At 49.8% G+C, this 15,638-nt stretch overlaps 1 protein-coding gene across 1 annotated transcript in view; it reads left to right on the plus strand.

Annotated features, from left to right (window-relative positions):
* Positions 1-15,638, plus strand: part of KIF5C (kinesin family member 5C) — a 158,814-nt gene that overhangs the window by 128,137 nt on the left and 15,039 nt on the right. Inside the window, exons 18-25 of the mRNA XM_082690904.1 lie at positions 308-384; positions 1,647-1,756; positions 3,800-3,901; positions 4,129-4,189; positions 8,347-8,418; positions 10,969-11,073; positions 12,988-13,204; positions 14,330-14,442. Of these exons, the coding sequence (XP_082547030.1) occupies positions 308-384; positions 1,647-1,756; positions 3,800-3,901; positions 4,129-4,189; positions 8,347-8,418; positions 10,969-11,073; positions 12,988-13,204; positions 14,330-14,436 (851 nt within the window). The 3' untranslated portion in view covers positions 14,437-14,442. The remainder of the gene's footprint in view (positions 1-307; positions 385-1,646; positions 1,757-3,799; positions 3,902-4,128; positions 4,190-8,346; positions 8,419-10,968; positions 11,074-12,987; positions 13,205-14,329; positions 14,443-15,638) is intronic.

Consider the following 15,638-nt stretch of genomic DNA (forward strand, 5'->3'; position numbering starts at 1 on the left):
TCACCAAGGCCAGGGGAGAGGTCAGACCCAGCCCGGTCAGTTCCCTCCTAGAGTGGCCCACTTCTAAGTCAGCACCCTGGTCCCCACCGCCGCCCCTCGCACTGGAGTGGGCAGCCTCCATCGGCCTGAAGTCTCGCCTGGGAAGCCTGATCTTGGATAGCGTGGTTGTAATTGGTCATATAAGTTCTGTTTCACTCCATGGCCATTCTTCCTTTTTTTTTGTCTTTTGTCTTTTTAAAAATATGTTTACTTTTGGATGTGAGTCCCGCCAGTTAAATCTTCAATCATCATTTAAAATTCAAAACAGAAAAAATGCACGAAGTCAGCTTCCAGGATAAGGAGAAGGAACATCTGACGCGGCTGCAGGACGCAGAGGAGATGAAGGTGTGTGCGCGGCCCCTGCCCCAGAGCCCAGCGTGCATTTGGACTGCGTTTTCTTACTCTAGGAAAATCTGTCTCCTTCAGAGACTTGTGTGGCCATGTAGGAGGGAGGGACCGGTGCCGGCCGTGGCACACTGCGGCCTGGCACAGGACCGAGAGGAAGGCGGAGGTGTCCAGAAGTCCGGTAGTCATGCTGCGTTAGTCTGTGCTGATTCCCTCTTCCTGGGGAAGGGGAGGCAGCAGCCCCGCCCCCCCCGCCCCCCCCCCCCCCCGCCCCGGTCACTGTGTGGGCCGCACTGCTGTGCTGAACTGCCAGAACATGTCTTCCCTTGACCTTTTTAAAGCACTCCAGATTTGGATTGCCGTGTACCATAGAGATATTTATTTTTGGCCACATGTAGAGTGGTGAAGGAAAATGTAGGCAAAATAATTGGGAAAGAAGCTTTGTGGGTGAATAAAATGAGATAGGAGAGGATGTAGGATTTTGATTCCTTTAGGCAAACTGCTTGTCCCTTTGGGTGCAAGGCCACAGGTAAAATGCGGGGCGCCTGGATGGCTCAGTCGTTAAGCATCATGACCTTTGGCTTAGGTCAGGACCCCAGAGTCTTGGGATCGAGCCCCGCACTGGGTTCCCTGCTTGGTGGGAAGCCTGCTACTCCCTCCCACTCCCGCTGCTTGTGTTCCCTCTCTCATTGTGTCTCTATCAAATAAATAAATAAAATATTTAAAAAACAAAAACAAAAAAAGCCGTGCCCACGGCATGAGCCTCTCCAGGCTCACCCTGATGGGCCCTCCTCCGCGTGTCACGTCCCTTTGGTGAAGAGGTCTCCTATAAACGTCACCATAAATCTGGGCAGTGCTTAGGGCAGGGACAATTCTCTGAATTTGACAGGGGAGGAAGTGTGGCTCACGTAGGTTAGGTGGTTTGTCTGCGGTCACCTGGGTGTATTTAGTAAGAGGTCTGTGCCCTCTGGCTGACCTGGTGAGAGAAGCCATGTGGCTCATGTGAGCTGTAGGGGGCCCCGGGAGAGATTTTTATTCAATTAATGGACCGATTTGCTCCTAGGATAAAACCCCTGCTGGGTTTTATCATAGATCTTCGGGTTTTGTTGTGCCAGTAAAGCAAGGCATGTTCTGGGGGCCCCAGTTTTGGGACCTGACAGCTGAGGGACGTAGAGTAGGAGGCAGAAGCAATCCAGGGCTTGTCATGGCGTGGGCTGCGAGCCAACGAGTGGATGACACATTTCTCTTGGCCTGGCTTGCAGAAGGCGCTGGAGCAGCAGATGGAGAGCCACCGGGAAGCTCACCAGAAGCAGCTGTCCAGACTTCGGGATGAAATTGAGGAGAAGCAGAAAATCATCGATGAGATTCGGGAGTGAGTCGGCCCAGGAGCTCTCGGGACGCGGGGGTGGGCATGGCTCTCGGGCCAGCCTGGAAGGACGCAGCTTTGAGCCCAGTTCTGCCCTCCTTGGCCCGCGGGCTCTGTGTCCTGCCCTGTGCCGCGGCAGGCTGGATGCGCAGCTTCCGACATCTGTCCTCCCATCTGGAGCTGAGCCTCTGGGGGCTCTGGTGGGGCAGGTGGCAGGCGGGCGCAGCGACCCTTCCTCGTCCCCAGGGAGTCGGGGTCATGTTGGTGACTCAGCTGGGCAGACACATGCCCTCATAGGTGGCAACACTGTTTGTATGAAATTATATATGAAAATATACAACCAACCCCCCTGCATTGGTCCTGACTCAGGGGTTCCGATAGGCTGAAACATACTCCAAAGGAGATAGTCAGCCCCTGCTGCCTCCTCACCCATCATGGAAATGCTCCCTGCACAGCCCTGAGCCGCCCGGGCATATGCACACGCTTCCCAGGGACCGTGTCTGTGCTTGTGGACCTGTGGCTTTGCCAGGATGGTGTCACTGCAGCTCATCTCTGCTGTCACCCCCCCTCAGGGCCATATTCCCGTCCCGTCACGGCGCCTCAAGAACCCCTGCTCCGCAATGACCTTCCCCTCCTCCTCTCTTACCTTCCCGCCTCGCTGTCAAAACAAGGTAGCAAGCCGGCGAGTGCCTTTGGGATCCTCTCTTTGAGGGTTCTTATGTTTTTGCACAGTGAGAGCATTGGCAGTTTTTGAACCTGTTTGCAGAATAATGTTTTTAAATGCCCCTAAATAAAAGACGAGGGAAAACCAAGAAAACCAGTTATGTTGAAATATAGTCCCATCCACTGACGCCCCCACCCTCATTCCCAAGATCTAGACCGAAGCCTCCCGCCATGCCCACGTTCTGAAGATGGAGAACTGCATTTCTGTCTGGGGAGCAAGGCCAGGTTCCGTGAGCTTCTTAGGGTCGCGCTGCTAAGTAGGAATCAAACTGGAGTTAGAGTTTAATTCTCCAGGCTACTGATCCGAATCTCTCTTCGTTGTGTGCAAGCCGCTCCCACAGCGCATTTGCATTTTGAAAGAGGAGAATGGTAATGAAGCAGAGTGTAAGTGGTGTGATCTGGGCTCCGTCCACACTGTCTACCCAAGGCAAGTCCTTAGCATCGTCTTTGCCCTCCTCCTCCTCCTGGACCACCCCCGTGCTGCTACTCATGTTGTTCTTTCCCCTTCAAGCGTGTCCTGTGTTCTTTATTCTGGTTAATCACCCTTGACATGTTCAGCCGGAGGGGAACGTGGGGAGGGAAGGAACGAGGAAGGCGGGCTGGTGAAGGAGTGAGTTGACGAGAAGTTTCCTTGGCCTGCGCCTTTCAAACAACCCTGGGTTCTCCTTCAGATGGGTAGAATCTGTTCCTTTACAGACGCACAGGCACGGCCACACAAAAGGTTTTATAAATACTGCATGCAAGTGTTGGCCAAGTGCCCCCAACCAGATGGCAAGTTTCTTTTTTTTTGCCGCAGACCCTGGGCTTTCTTTGTATTTCCTCTCTCTGTACCCACTCCTTGCAGACTCCACACAGCGGCACTGTCCCTGTGTCGGCCAGGAATTTGGACTTAGGAGATGTTTTCAGGTGATTGGACCGGAGAGGAAGGGAAGGGTGCAACGGGCAGATAAGGTTTCCTGAGTGGGTGCGTACATGCCGTCTGTAGGGCAGACAAAGCAGAATTCTTCTCACTGTGCTCTCTTTCTCTGTTTTAAAATATCAGCCCTTTTCCTAGCTCATTATTTTCCCCCCAAAGCTCTTGCACAAGCCAACTATAAATATATTCTCAAAGCCTTATGTTTCATGCCTCTGAGATGTTCCCAGAAATTAGTTTTCACTTGGGCAGGGAAGAAGCTGTGAGGTTGTTCTCTGATCCCTCAAAATCCTCCAGAATTGCCGCCTTTATTGCACAGAACTAATGGGGTTGGAACAGAACCATATCTTTAGCTGGGCGCCTCAGAATTTCAGATTCATGTGCCATGTATTGCTTTCCCCCCTCCATTTCAGTTTGAATCAGAAATTGCAACTGGAACAGGAGAAGCTCAGCTCTGATTATAACAAGCTGAAAGTGGAGGACCAAGAAAGGGAAATGAAACTGGAAAAGCTCTTGTGAGTGCACGTTAAATATTTCCTCTGTTCTCTCTCTCCTCCCGCTGAGTCTTAGAGAAGTCTACTCTCGTGACTCCGATTCCTCAATATTCTGGGTAGGTCGGGCCTATGTGACAAGAGTGCCCACTCGTGTGAGACGGTTGGTACTGTTGACATATCCATAGGTGCAGATGGTATCTGGAACTCTCTGATGCCCCTTGGGTTCATGATTCCTCTTTGTTTTTTAGATTGCTCAATGATAAACGGGAACAAGCCAGAGAGGACCTCAAAGGGCTGGAGGAGACGGTGGTACGTCAGCATGTTTCCCAACTCGCTTCAGTCCCAAAGACCCAATTAATTTGTGATGTGTTGAATTTGTGTATTCTGAAACTTGTTCTGTGCCCATCGTTTTCACATACCATTTTAGACAAAATATTTAGGCAAATACCGTATATTTAGACATTAAGACAAATACAGACATTTAGATAAAATGTCCTGTGGAAAAGTGAGGATTGTAGAATTTATTCCCCAGCTCTTGATACCATGATTGTCTGTCCATCCATCCATCCATCCATCCATCCTTGCCTCCATGCTTAGTGCTGTAACTAGAGGCCCTGAGCGAGAATTAAACTGACCTGAAGATCCGTGCCTGAATCTTTACTGACTTTGCACATTGTGACTTATTTCCATTCAACATGCAAGAGCACCTACTAAGGGCTGGTGTTCTTCTAGGTGCTTAGGTTGTATCAGTAAATCACAAAGATAAGATCCTGGCCCTTTTAAGCATGCCTTCAGCGGGGGTGGGGAGACAGACGTGAACATTAGGAAGGCAATCATGACCTCCATTACCTGGTTATAGAAAGTGCAAAGGTCCCACAAGGTGGTGACATTTGAGCAGGGACTTGAAGCAGGTGAAAGATTAAGCCATGGGAATGTTGAGGGAGGGGCCTTCCAAGCAGAGGCAATAGCCTATGCCAAGGCCCTGAGGTGAGCCTGGAGTTGGCATGTTGGAGAACAGCAGGAAAGTCAATGATGCAGTGAGGAGACAAGAGGTAGGCATGGAAGGGTCAAGGCAAGAGAAGTTGTAGGCCAGGTAGGGCCTTGAGGCATGCAGGTTTTGGGGCACAAGAGTGACAGATCAGAAAGTCTCATCATTTGAGATCCTGCTTGGTTTTCTCCATCCTGCATCTGAATTCATGAGGTTTATCTGCTCTGGTTGACTTCCACCATTTCAGCTGCTCTGAGGGTGAGGGCTCTTGAGAGCTCTGCAAAGTGCCACACAGCGTGTGTTTGAAGACAGACTGTCCCAACAGAGCCTCTTAATTTGATGAAAGCATGTAAGGTCACTTCATATGATAAAACAATAGAGAGACTGTTGTTGGGATGTAGTCATACTTTTGTTGTTGTTGTTTAAGATTTATTTATTTATTTGAGAGAGAGTGAGAGCACGCAAACACAAGTAGGGGTAGGGGCAGAGGGAGAGAGAATCCTCGAGCAGACTCTGTGCCAAGTGCGGAGCCCCACATGGGGCTCAATTTCAGAGTCCCGAGATCATGACCTGAGCTAAATTCAAGAGCCAGCTGCTTAACTGACTGAGCCACCTAGGCGGCCCTGATACAGTCATATATTTTGATTCCATTTGTGTCGTGGGAATTTATGTGCGACAGCCTCCCAAGAACCTGGTGACTCCAGGCCGTAGGCAAATTGTTACTCAGGGCTGGACCTGACTGTGCACTCTGTTCCCGGGCTGTTGTTAGTTGTCCCTCAAAGCCAGGTGAAGGGACAGAGGGCACCATCCGCTGAGAACAGGAGTAAGAGGACTGTGGCTCAGAGGGTTTGGGGCCATTCCAACATGGCAGAGAAGCTGGTGGATGACCGGCTGGCTCTAGGGGAAACCAGATGAGGCCCTAACGTTGCCTCTTCTAGGTCTGTTTTACCCGAGAAGTAATACCCACAGTTACAGATGATTCTAAAAATTCAGAAAAATATTGAAATTTAAAATGTTACTGTGTCCCACTAGCCAGAGATAAGTGACATTTCAGTACCTTCCACCCAATTACCCTCCCCCAACGTCCCTGACCCTTCCCACCTGGTGCATACTCACCCATAGGGGACAGACCCACAGACACGCTGGCTCCCCTCCTCTCTTGCTCTCAGCTTACCACTGGCACACCTCGCTCACATCCACATTTGAAATCCTAAATCCGATCCCCACAGCTGGTGTCATTTTAGACTTGGATATTTTCACTCAACCTGCTTTTGGAATCCACCCCAAGCTGTAAATGTTCTTCGGCAACAGGCTCGCTGCCCTTGGCTGACCTTATTTGAACTCTCCATAGCTCAAGGTCTCTTCTGGCTTCTTGAGTATTTGGGTGGGAGGGAGGGTGGAACCCGCCGTGCAGGGGTTGGAGTCTGAAGCCCACTGCAGGGTTTGATGTTGGAAGATGTGGAGGGTGTCTTGGGGCCCGAGGCAGCCATCTTGCTTTAGCAGGACACTTGGGACTCTAGGGCTGGACCTCTCCTGCTGTGTTAATGGGCCTTGTGTTTTCACCTCTCTGGGCTTGCCTTTGCTGTCCCCTCTGACAGGAAGCTGAGCCCGGAGCATTTACACAGAGGGCAGTGGCCTGTGACAGGGAACATTTCAGGGAAGTGAGTCACAGATGCGGTGAAGAAATGATGGTATCGTGGAGGAAAATTCATTGCTGTGGGAAGCCAAATGCTAGCTACCTAAGCTTAAATGTGCAATTTGCAAATTGTTTTAAAGGTTTTTAACCACCCCTCCTGTACTGCTGAATTCACCTAAGAACAAACAAAAATGAGGTAAAGATGCCAAACTCAGGACTCCATAGTATTTGGTATTTAGGCCCCAAGGAGATGCCTGGCCCTTTGACAAGGGACCCGTGTCTTGTCTTCTCATTTCCCTTTGGTGTGGTGGCTTTTTTATGGAAAATGTTTACTATGGTTACAGTTGAATAAAATCCCTGAGAGAGAGAATTCAGAGCAGCAGCTTGAGGTGGGTGGGGGAGCGCTGAGATCCTTGGGCAGGGGCTGGAACAGCATGTCTGTGTAAACATGAGCATGGAGCCGCACCCCTGCCCCTGCCCTGGAAGGCGACTGGGCCTCGCACAGGTGTGGTGTGCACTGTTCATGGTAATAGGCCTGTTTGGCTTCCTGCACAAACTCATTTGCCTCTCCTGAGGAAGCAATTGACTTTAGGTGCTTCTTATTTCAACACAGAATTGCAGACTTGGACCCAGTAACAAGACTTAAATTAACATAGAAGCTTAGTGTTTCCATGGCTATATAGCCTGTTTTAATTCCTTGTGAGCACGGGCGAACTGCATCCCTTGACATTCTGTGTTAAGAGTAGGTCAACTAAGACAAATTGGGAAGTTCAGATGCAAGTTTATCTCTCTTCTCCCTCATGGGGAAATATCTTGGAAGGAACTAATTGCATCCCCAGTAGTAAGAACATGGAGACTTGAATGAGAGGAACTATTTTGGTTTTCTGATCTTGTTAACAAAGGTCACCAGGTTTGCCTTGTCTTTGCAGTCTAATTCTTAAGGGTTTTGTTGTAGAAAATAACTCAAAATGAAGGAAAAAAAAATGCCCCTAAGAAGTTGATTACAGTGTAACAGTATTATGACAACAAAGGGAAACAACAAAACCTACCAAAGAAATGACTGTCAAATATGGTGCATCAATAAGTTAATACTAGCTAATGTTTACTGAACACTTACAATGTGCCAGAAACTATTTTAAGAGTTTTATAACAATTATCACATTTAATCTCGACGACTGTGAGGCGACTACTAAATTTATTCTCCTCTTACAAATAAGAGAGCTGTGTCACAGGAAGGCAAGGTAGGTTGCCCAGGGTTACGTGGGTAGAAGGCCCACTACCTACCTCATCCATGAGCTGGAGTGACGTCAAGCCAGTGCACACGGCCCAGGGCCAGAACCGGGGCGTGGAGATATGAAATATGTCGGTCTGCTACGATGGGAGAGATTGTGGGTAACTTTCCATGTAGACTTGCAGGCATTTTGTGCAATGCGTACGTGATAAATTAGGGGAAAAAAAGAATCCATCCTGATATAACACAGCCAACTAGGAATTTTTGTGAGAACTTTTATAGTTTTTTGTGAGAAATTTTTGGGTTTACTTTTGTAGTTGAGGGGAGAGGAAAAGTTCTATTTAGAACACCACTAACAAGTAGGCTCTGTTCCATTTTAGTTCATGGTTTGAGCTTCCAGTCTCTGCCCCTGGGGGTAGTCTTGAGACAGATGGAGAAGGTGGACATATGCTGTGGGAAAGTGTGGGAGCCCTGTGGCTTGGATGGCGGGCTCGCAGAGCAGGTGGGATCCGTCTGGGTCGTTGGGGCCACCGGACGGTCTGGCGCCATTGTGTCCTGAATTCAAGGTGTCTCCCCCACTGTAGTGACATTTTCACTATCTTCCCTTCCAGTCTCGGGAACTGCAGACTCTGCATAACCTCCGGAAACTCTTTGTCCAGGATCTGACTGCCCGGGTTAAAAAGGTGAGTTCTATTTTCTGCGACCAGGACTGAAAAGAAAATATGGACAGAAAGAATCATTTTCCATTGAAATATCACTTTCTTAAATTGGGGCTGGTTTTGCTTAAAAATTAATTACTTCATGCCAGAAAATGCATTCAAAGAATGTACTGGAGGCAAAAAAGAAAAAAAAAGAAAAAAGTACTTGGGAATATTTTTCCATCTGATTTTTTTCTTCTTAGTAAAAGGAAGTTATAATCCTTTCCCTGGCCTTTCATTTCAAAGGCGCACACACCTATCTAGCTGCAGTGTGAGAGCTGACGTGTGTGATGGGTTGAAAATCCAGGGGATCCCGTCAGGCAGTGCTGCTCTGAAGCTTGGTGAGCAATGCCAGAAACCCGGAGAAGTTAGAGGCAGGAGCCTCCCATTTGCCCATGAGGGGATGTCAGGGGCTGGGTCAGAGCGCATGAAGCGCTTAAACCTGTGTCTCATTTGCTCTTCCTGGCAACCGTGTACATGGTCCTTACTATTCGGTTCTATCTTAGTGGAGACAGGCTCAGAGGTTAAGTAACCTGCCCAAGGTCAACAGCTGGAAGAGCTGGAGATAGACTGGAATCCAGGGCTTGTGACTTCTGACTCTGGGCTTCGGGGATCCTCGTGCCTCCCACAGGGATCTTGGGGAGTCACCGTGTGGTGAATCCCAGAGCAGCGTGCAGAAGTTTCAGGAAGGAGGCAGAGGTGGGAGCAGCAAGGGACTGCTCTTTTCAATATGTTTAAGTGTGATAGAGGAGGGGCAATGCGCCGTAGCCAGCGGTGTGGTAGGATGGAAGGAAGGTGTATTTAAAAGTATGCACGTGTGTGTGCACGCGCGTGTGTGTGTGAAGGAGCTGAGGGAAAGGGGTGAAATGTATATAACAAAAGAGGAGGGGCTGATGGGGTCCGACCTGCATGGACATGGACAGAAGTCACAGCATGGTTGGGTGTGTCAGGCTTGGCAAGGGGAAGGGATACAATTTCCCCAAGGGCAGTAGTGGAGAGTGGGGGTGGAGACATTCACAGGACAATACATAATTGTGGAAAAGTGGATCCGACTACTTTGATCTTCTCGGTTAATGTGGAGGTTCTGTCCTTGATGGAGAGGTCAGGAAGACAATGGAGAGGCCCCACAGCCTAGAGAAGGCTCAGGCAGCCGGGGGTGGGGTGGGGGTGGGGGGGCGGTGGGGGACATTTGTCAGGGATGAGTGAAAGCATTGCTGAGCAGTGCTGAAAGCATGCTGAGTGTCCAACTGAAGGTCAGAGCCAGGATTTGCCATGGCCCCTGACAGAATGGTTCCAGGCCTGGAAATGAAAATAAAGGAAGGTGGAGAATGATAGGGGAGGTTAAGGCCTGAAGGGCAGCAGTGGGACAGGTAGGTCGTGAGCACAGTCATCAAAATAGAAATGACGACCAGACCTAGACCAGGTAGGAGGGAGAGGCGAGAGCAGAGGGGTTGGAGAGGGAGACTGCAGAGGTAATGGCAAGAACTGGAAATGCTCAGTCAGAGGGAAGAGGGGGTCCAAGGGAGCTAAGATTGGGCTTCCCTGATTTCAGGATATAAAACTCTTGACCTACTGGTAGACCAGTGGCTTTCAGAATGTGGTTATCTGGCCCGCAGCTTTGGCATCACTGGGCTGCTCACTAGACATCACTAGACATGCACATTCTCAGACGCCCCCCCGCCTCGCCCAGGTCCACTGAAGCAGAGACTGGGGGTAGGCCCAGCAATCTGAGTTTTAACAAATCCTCCTCTGGGCAAATTTGAGAACCCCAGATGTAGGCAGAAGAGACACGGGTTTGAGATCTGCACGCACCCGTTTCCTCTCAGAAGAAGGAGGGAAGATGATCTTTTCTGTAATCAGATGCAGCACATTCTGAGCTCTAGGATATTTGCACATGTGTTTTCTCAGTTGACCTCCTGGCCCAGAAGGGCACGTTTGTCCATCTCAAGATCTAATGAATTTCAAGAGTTTATCCACCAGCAGCACTCAGAAGCTGTGACTAGTTGAGATGGATTCATTAACTAATTTCATGGGATTGGAAGCTGAAGGGACAAGCAATGGCCACTGAGATGTCCCAGTAGGACCATAGGCACTTGCCCAACAGCTTGGTGACTTAGCTTAGTTGGGATGTTTGAAATCAGGCTTAGATCTTGGGTTTATGTTTTCACACTGGTTCTTCTTGAGTTTTGGAACTGTTCCTTTTGAAAAGGAAAGTCTGTTTACCCACCTGCAAGGGAGAGGTGAATTTCACAGAGAGAACTAATCTGTATCTTCCAAAGGAAGATTGGGAGTTTTATTTTGTTTTCAATTCTCTATAATGCTCAGAAAACCCTTGACATCAACCAAAGGAATTCCCTGGCAAGGTCACTAAGTCTCAACTTTTAGAACCTCTCTTTATTTCTACTTTCAGAATAACCATTGGTGGGATTGGGGGTAGTGGTTTTTTATAAAGAAGAACTAGAATGTGGTCCAGTTTATACTGGGGCCGGGGCCGGAGGGAGCCTGCAGGCCCACTGACCCCTGGTGGTGTTGCAGAGCGTGGAGCTGGACAGCGATGACGGAGGGGGCAGTGCTGCCCAGAAGCAAAAGATTTCCTTCCTGGAGAATAACCTGGAGCAGCTCACGAAGGTTCACAAACAGGTAGGAGAGTTGTGCCAGCTTCCTGTGTTTCCCTTACTATCCCGGGAAGAAACCCCACTATATCTAGCCACAGTTCCAGGAGAAGGCTCTGCATCACCAGGGGAGCCAGACGGGTCCTCGGAGTCTTTAATTAGTCTTGAGTGACTTCCCTTACAGATAAAAGTCTTTTATCTAAGCCAGATGGAAGGAATGGAGTTTGAGCTCCAGGTTTTGGGAAGTGGGGTGTTCAGAACCCTGCCTTATCATCGTGCCTCCAGTCCCAGCACTGGACCCACAGGGCACAGAAGGCAAAGTGAATTCCACCGAGCCGGTTCAGGTCCCTTATTTTTGCAGCTGAAGAAACAGGCTGAGAGAGGAAGTGATCTGCTTTATTTTCGCTCTGCTTTATTTTTGCCCTATTTCCTGGGCACCCTCTTCGATTCTTATGAGGCTCTGGAGTTTATCGAGAGGGACAGCAAATCTACTGGCCAAATCTACTGGCGATCGAGGCAGCTGTTTGGCTCCTTTCTGTATAAATACTGGAATGCTCATGTTTCCCCTAAATCCTAAAGATTTGGAATGTGATAAAAATGGTCCCACTTGTTGGACTGCATGGCTAAGGGAATGCTCTCTCTTGGGCCTACGTCCCTCAGCATTACCTAGGATGGCATTTTTCCCCAAAGGGAGGATGACAGATTCAATATGGTTGAAGTCAAGCAAATTATTGATGAGAAATGCAGAAACGGAAACTGTAGCCTGAGTCACTAATATGAAATAGGGCTCTGAAATTCACTAATTATTTTATTTGTGAATTCAGTGAGTGTTTTATTAACCATTAAAAACCTGCTCTCTGCCAGGCGCTGGATCTGGTAAAGAAGGCAGGTGTGGCCTCGGGATAGGTAATGTTCATACGGCACTTTCTGATTTTCAAAACTTTTTCTGGATCCACTGGGATTTGCACAATGGTCTTGTTATATACTCTCCTTTTTTAGAGGTGAGAAACCTGAGATGTGTAGGGGTTAGATGACTTACCAAGTCAGGAAATAATAGAGCTAGCTCTTGAGCCTTTTTTAATCTTTTTTAACCCAGCACAAGCCTGTTGCTTCTTTTTCTTTCTTTTTTTTTAATTTTTAAAAAAATTTCCTTCATTTTATTTTTATTTTTGTAATTTGTATTTATTTTTAATTCCATAATTAACATACAGTGCTGTTGTTATTTTTTTTTTTAAAGATATTTTTTATTTATTTGACACACAGAGGGAGAGGTCACAAGTAGGCAGAGAGGCAGGCAGAGAGAGAGAAGGAAGCAGGCTCCCTGCCAAGCAGAGAGCCCGAGGCAGGCCTCGATCCCAGGACCCTGGGATCACGACCAGAGCCGGAAGGCAGAGGCCTTAACCCACTGAGCCACCCAGGTGCCCCCCTGTGTTATTTTTGGAGGTACAATGTATCAGTTCAGCAATCCTGTACATTACTTAGTGCTCATTACCATGAGTGTTCCCATAATCTCCTTTGCCTCTTTCACCCATCCTCCCCCACACCTCCTCTGGCAACCACCAATCTGCAGCCAGACCACCCTGAACGTGCTCATTCTCACCTGTCGCTTCTTAACTGAGGGTCTTAAGTAATAAGAGAACGAGCAATGTCCCAGAATCACCTGTGAGCCTCTGGATATGTTGCAGAGCGGGTCCAAACCACATCCTGGTGGAGATAGCGCGTCCTGCACGGGAGGAGGCCTGCAGAGAGCTCTAGAACATGCCCGCCCTATACCCAGGGCTTCTGAACCTGCCTAGCATCACCCAATGGGCACGTGAACGTCCGGAGCTGACCTAGCGAGGCTGCTTGGCAGGCCGTCCTCTTGTGGCTGACTGCCCCTCCTGCCGCGCCGCCCCCCGTGCTCCTCCCCCACATAAGTCTCCCCCGCCCGCTCTCCCCGCAGCTGGTCCGGGACAACGCAGACCTGCGCTGCGAGCTGCCCAAGCTGGAGAAGCGGCTGCGCGCCACGGCGGAGCGTGTGAAGGCCCTGGAGAGCGCGCTGAAGGAGGCCAAGGAGAACGCCATGCGGGACCGCAAGCGCTACCAGCAGGAGGTGGATCGCATCAAGGAGGCCGTGCGGGCCAAGAACATGGCCAGGAGGGCCCACTCGGCGCAGATCGGTATGTGTGCCCCTGCCCTACGGCCCTGGCGGAAGGCAGGGTTCTGCTGGCCGGAAGCACTGGTGTTCTGGAACATCTGCCAGGTTGTACTCAGGCCTGCTGCAGCTGGGGTGGCTGGTGCCTCCAGGCCCCTGCACTCCTCCTGGGAGAATGGCAGTGTCAGGCCCCTGCTCCCTTATCGCAAGAGGCTGCAGCGCACAGTGTGGTCCTCAGAGCTGCTGCGCTGAGCAGAGAAGGTGGCCAGCTGAGGCTGTCAGCGGAAGGAATTTGGCTGCTTCTCAGCAAGGCCCAAAGGCCCCTTCTGTTCTGTACCAGGCAGAATGGGAAGGGGCGGGGGTGTAGCCAGAAGCCTCAGGGAGAGCCACTTGCAAGGGCTCGTTTGGAAGCATCTTGGGAAGAGCCAGGCGGGCCTCCGTGAGCAGGGTGTGGCTCCCAGCGGGGAAGGGGGCCTGGAAGTCCACCCCTGCCAAACCTGGATTTGGGCGTTGTGCTTCTGTTGACAATGGGGGTGTAGCTGCTAAGTCTTAGTTCCCAGGGTGGAGCCACAGGTGGCAAAGCGATTTAGGAATGTTCTCCAAAGAGCTTTTTTTTTTTTTTTAACTGAAATGCTTCCAATAATGTGATATTATTTCCCATCAGATAATGCTATGCAGATGTTTTGTAAATCAACAACTTCGTGTTTCTGGTTTTTAGATCATACCTTAGATTAATGTTTCATTGCATTTCTCGGATTTCGTGCTCTTTGTAAATCCAGAAACTATGGAGCTTCTTCCCAGAAAGTGCATCATAGGGAGAAATCTGCACCCAGTTTCAGGGGCTACACAGATGCCTTTGGAACCCAAGTGTTACCTGCCTTAGATAAAACTGAAAGTCCTTCTAATTTTCCTCAGCCAGAGTTAAAGTAATTGATACGTAAGTTCTGCCTGTGCCCTTAACCATTGGGTGCCCTGGTTTAGCAAACTCTTCTGTCGGGAGAGCAGGCATCCTGCTTTCAGGAAGGTCTGGTGCTTGATGAGGATTGTAATGATAAAAACCGTGTGTCTTGGTTTTCACACGTGACCCATGGTCCTGTGGGTGTGGCCATTTACGCCCATCTGAACGTGCTGTCCTTTCTGTCGGATACAGCCAAGCCCATCCGCCCTGGACACTACCCGGCATCATCTCCAACAGCCGTCCACGCCATCCGAGGGGGAGGAGGTGGCTCTTCAAACTCCGCTCACTACCAGAAATAAATACGAGTGAGTCCCTGGTGTCCGGGTGGTTTCTGTCTGGGCAGCTCCGAGTGGATCCCTGCCCCTGCCTGGTTCTCAGCCCCTGCATGTGCCCCTGCGAGAGTGAACAGTTTCGCTCTCCTGGAACAGGTGCCTGGGGGGTAGCTTGCCTATCTCAACTCCGTGAAGAGCCTCCAGGTCTTCTCACTAGGGCCACCTGGTGCTGGGGACCCTCCCAGGGGGGAGAGAGGAGGGTGTGGCGGATGACTCACTGGAGCTCTCTTTTGTCTGTGGGACTTCCCTGTGCAGCTGGCATCCAGAAGGGCATTACCTGTTTGTCAACTGCTTTTGCCCAGAGCAGACAGATGTGGGTGGTTGCTTTACGTTTTAGGAACTGGATATAAAGAAAGGGCCAGATAGAGAAAGTCATGTTTTTGTAATTGCTCTCTGAACTCAACAGTTCAAGAATGGTGCTAATTTGTATCTAGGTAGGTCAGGACCACCTTTTTATATTTGAGATGATGGTCTATAAATTTTCTTCCTGCAATCCACATGCGTGGGATTGTTCTACCAGCAAACAAACACAAAAAGTGATACACTTTAGAAAAGAGAAAGAGAGAGCGGTCCTTTTGTACTTGAGGTGGAGAAAAGAGGTTACTAGGGTTGGGTGGGGCAGACAAACAACTAGGTGGCCAGAACACTGTCTAGGAAAACTCCGTAACCTGTGGATGGGAGGGGGTAGCTCCAAATGTCGTCCTTGGACTCTGAGCCCTCACTAAGGAGGCAAGCTTGCAAGACAGGCACACTGGCATGGTCAGGCCACCGTGGTCATGGCCAACTCCACAGAGCACAGAGTCCTCTCCTGTCCTTTCCGATCAAGGTAAGCGATGTGTAGGTGAGGGTCTGGAGCCCTCTCTTGGGGGATAGGACAACACTGCTAAGGCTCACGCAAAAGCTGCCAAGGAGCAAGCTTGGTGGCTGCCCCCAGACAGCTCTCTCCAGTGCTGCCCCAGGCAGCATGCCAAGGAGCAGGACAGGCACTGGTCAGATCGGGGAACAGGAGGGAAGGCCGGGGCAGCCTGGGGGTGGACGGCATGTCCACCACCATCTGCCATATCCTAAAAGGGTGGATGGGAAGTTGTCGCAGCAGCGGGCCACCCCATTCAGATCCAATCACTTTCCATTACGGATAAAATAATTTGGATGTTATAAAATTGTTTTTG

This window comes from Mustela nivalis (genome assembly GCF_964662115.1).
Source record: "Mustela nivalis genome assembly, chromosome: 11".
NCBI classification, from domain to species: Eukaryota; Metazoa; Chordata; class Mammalia; order Carnivora; family Mustelidae; genus Mustela; species Mustela nivalis.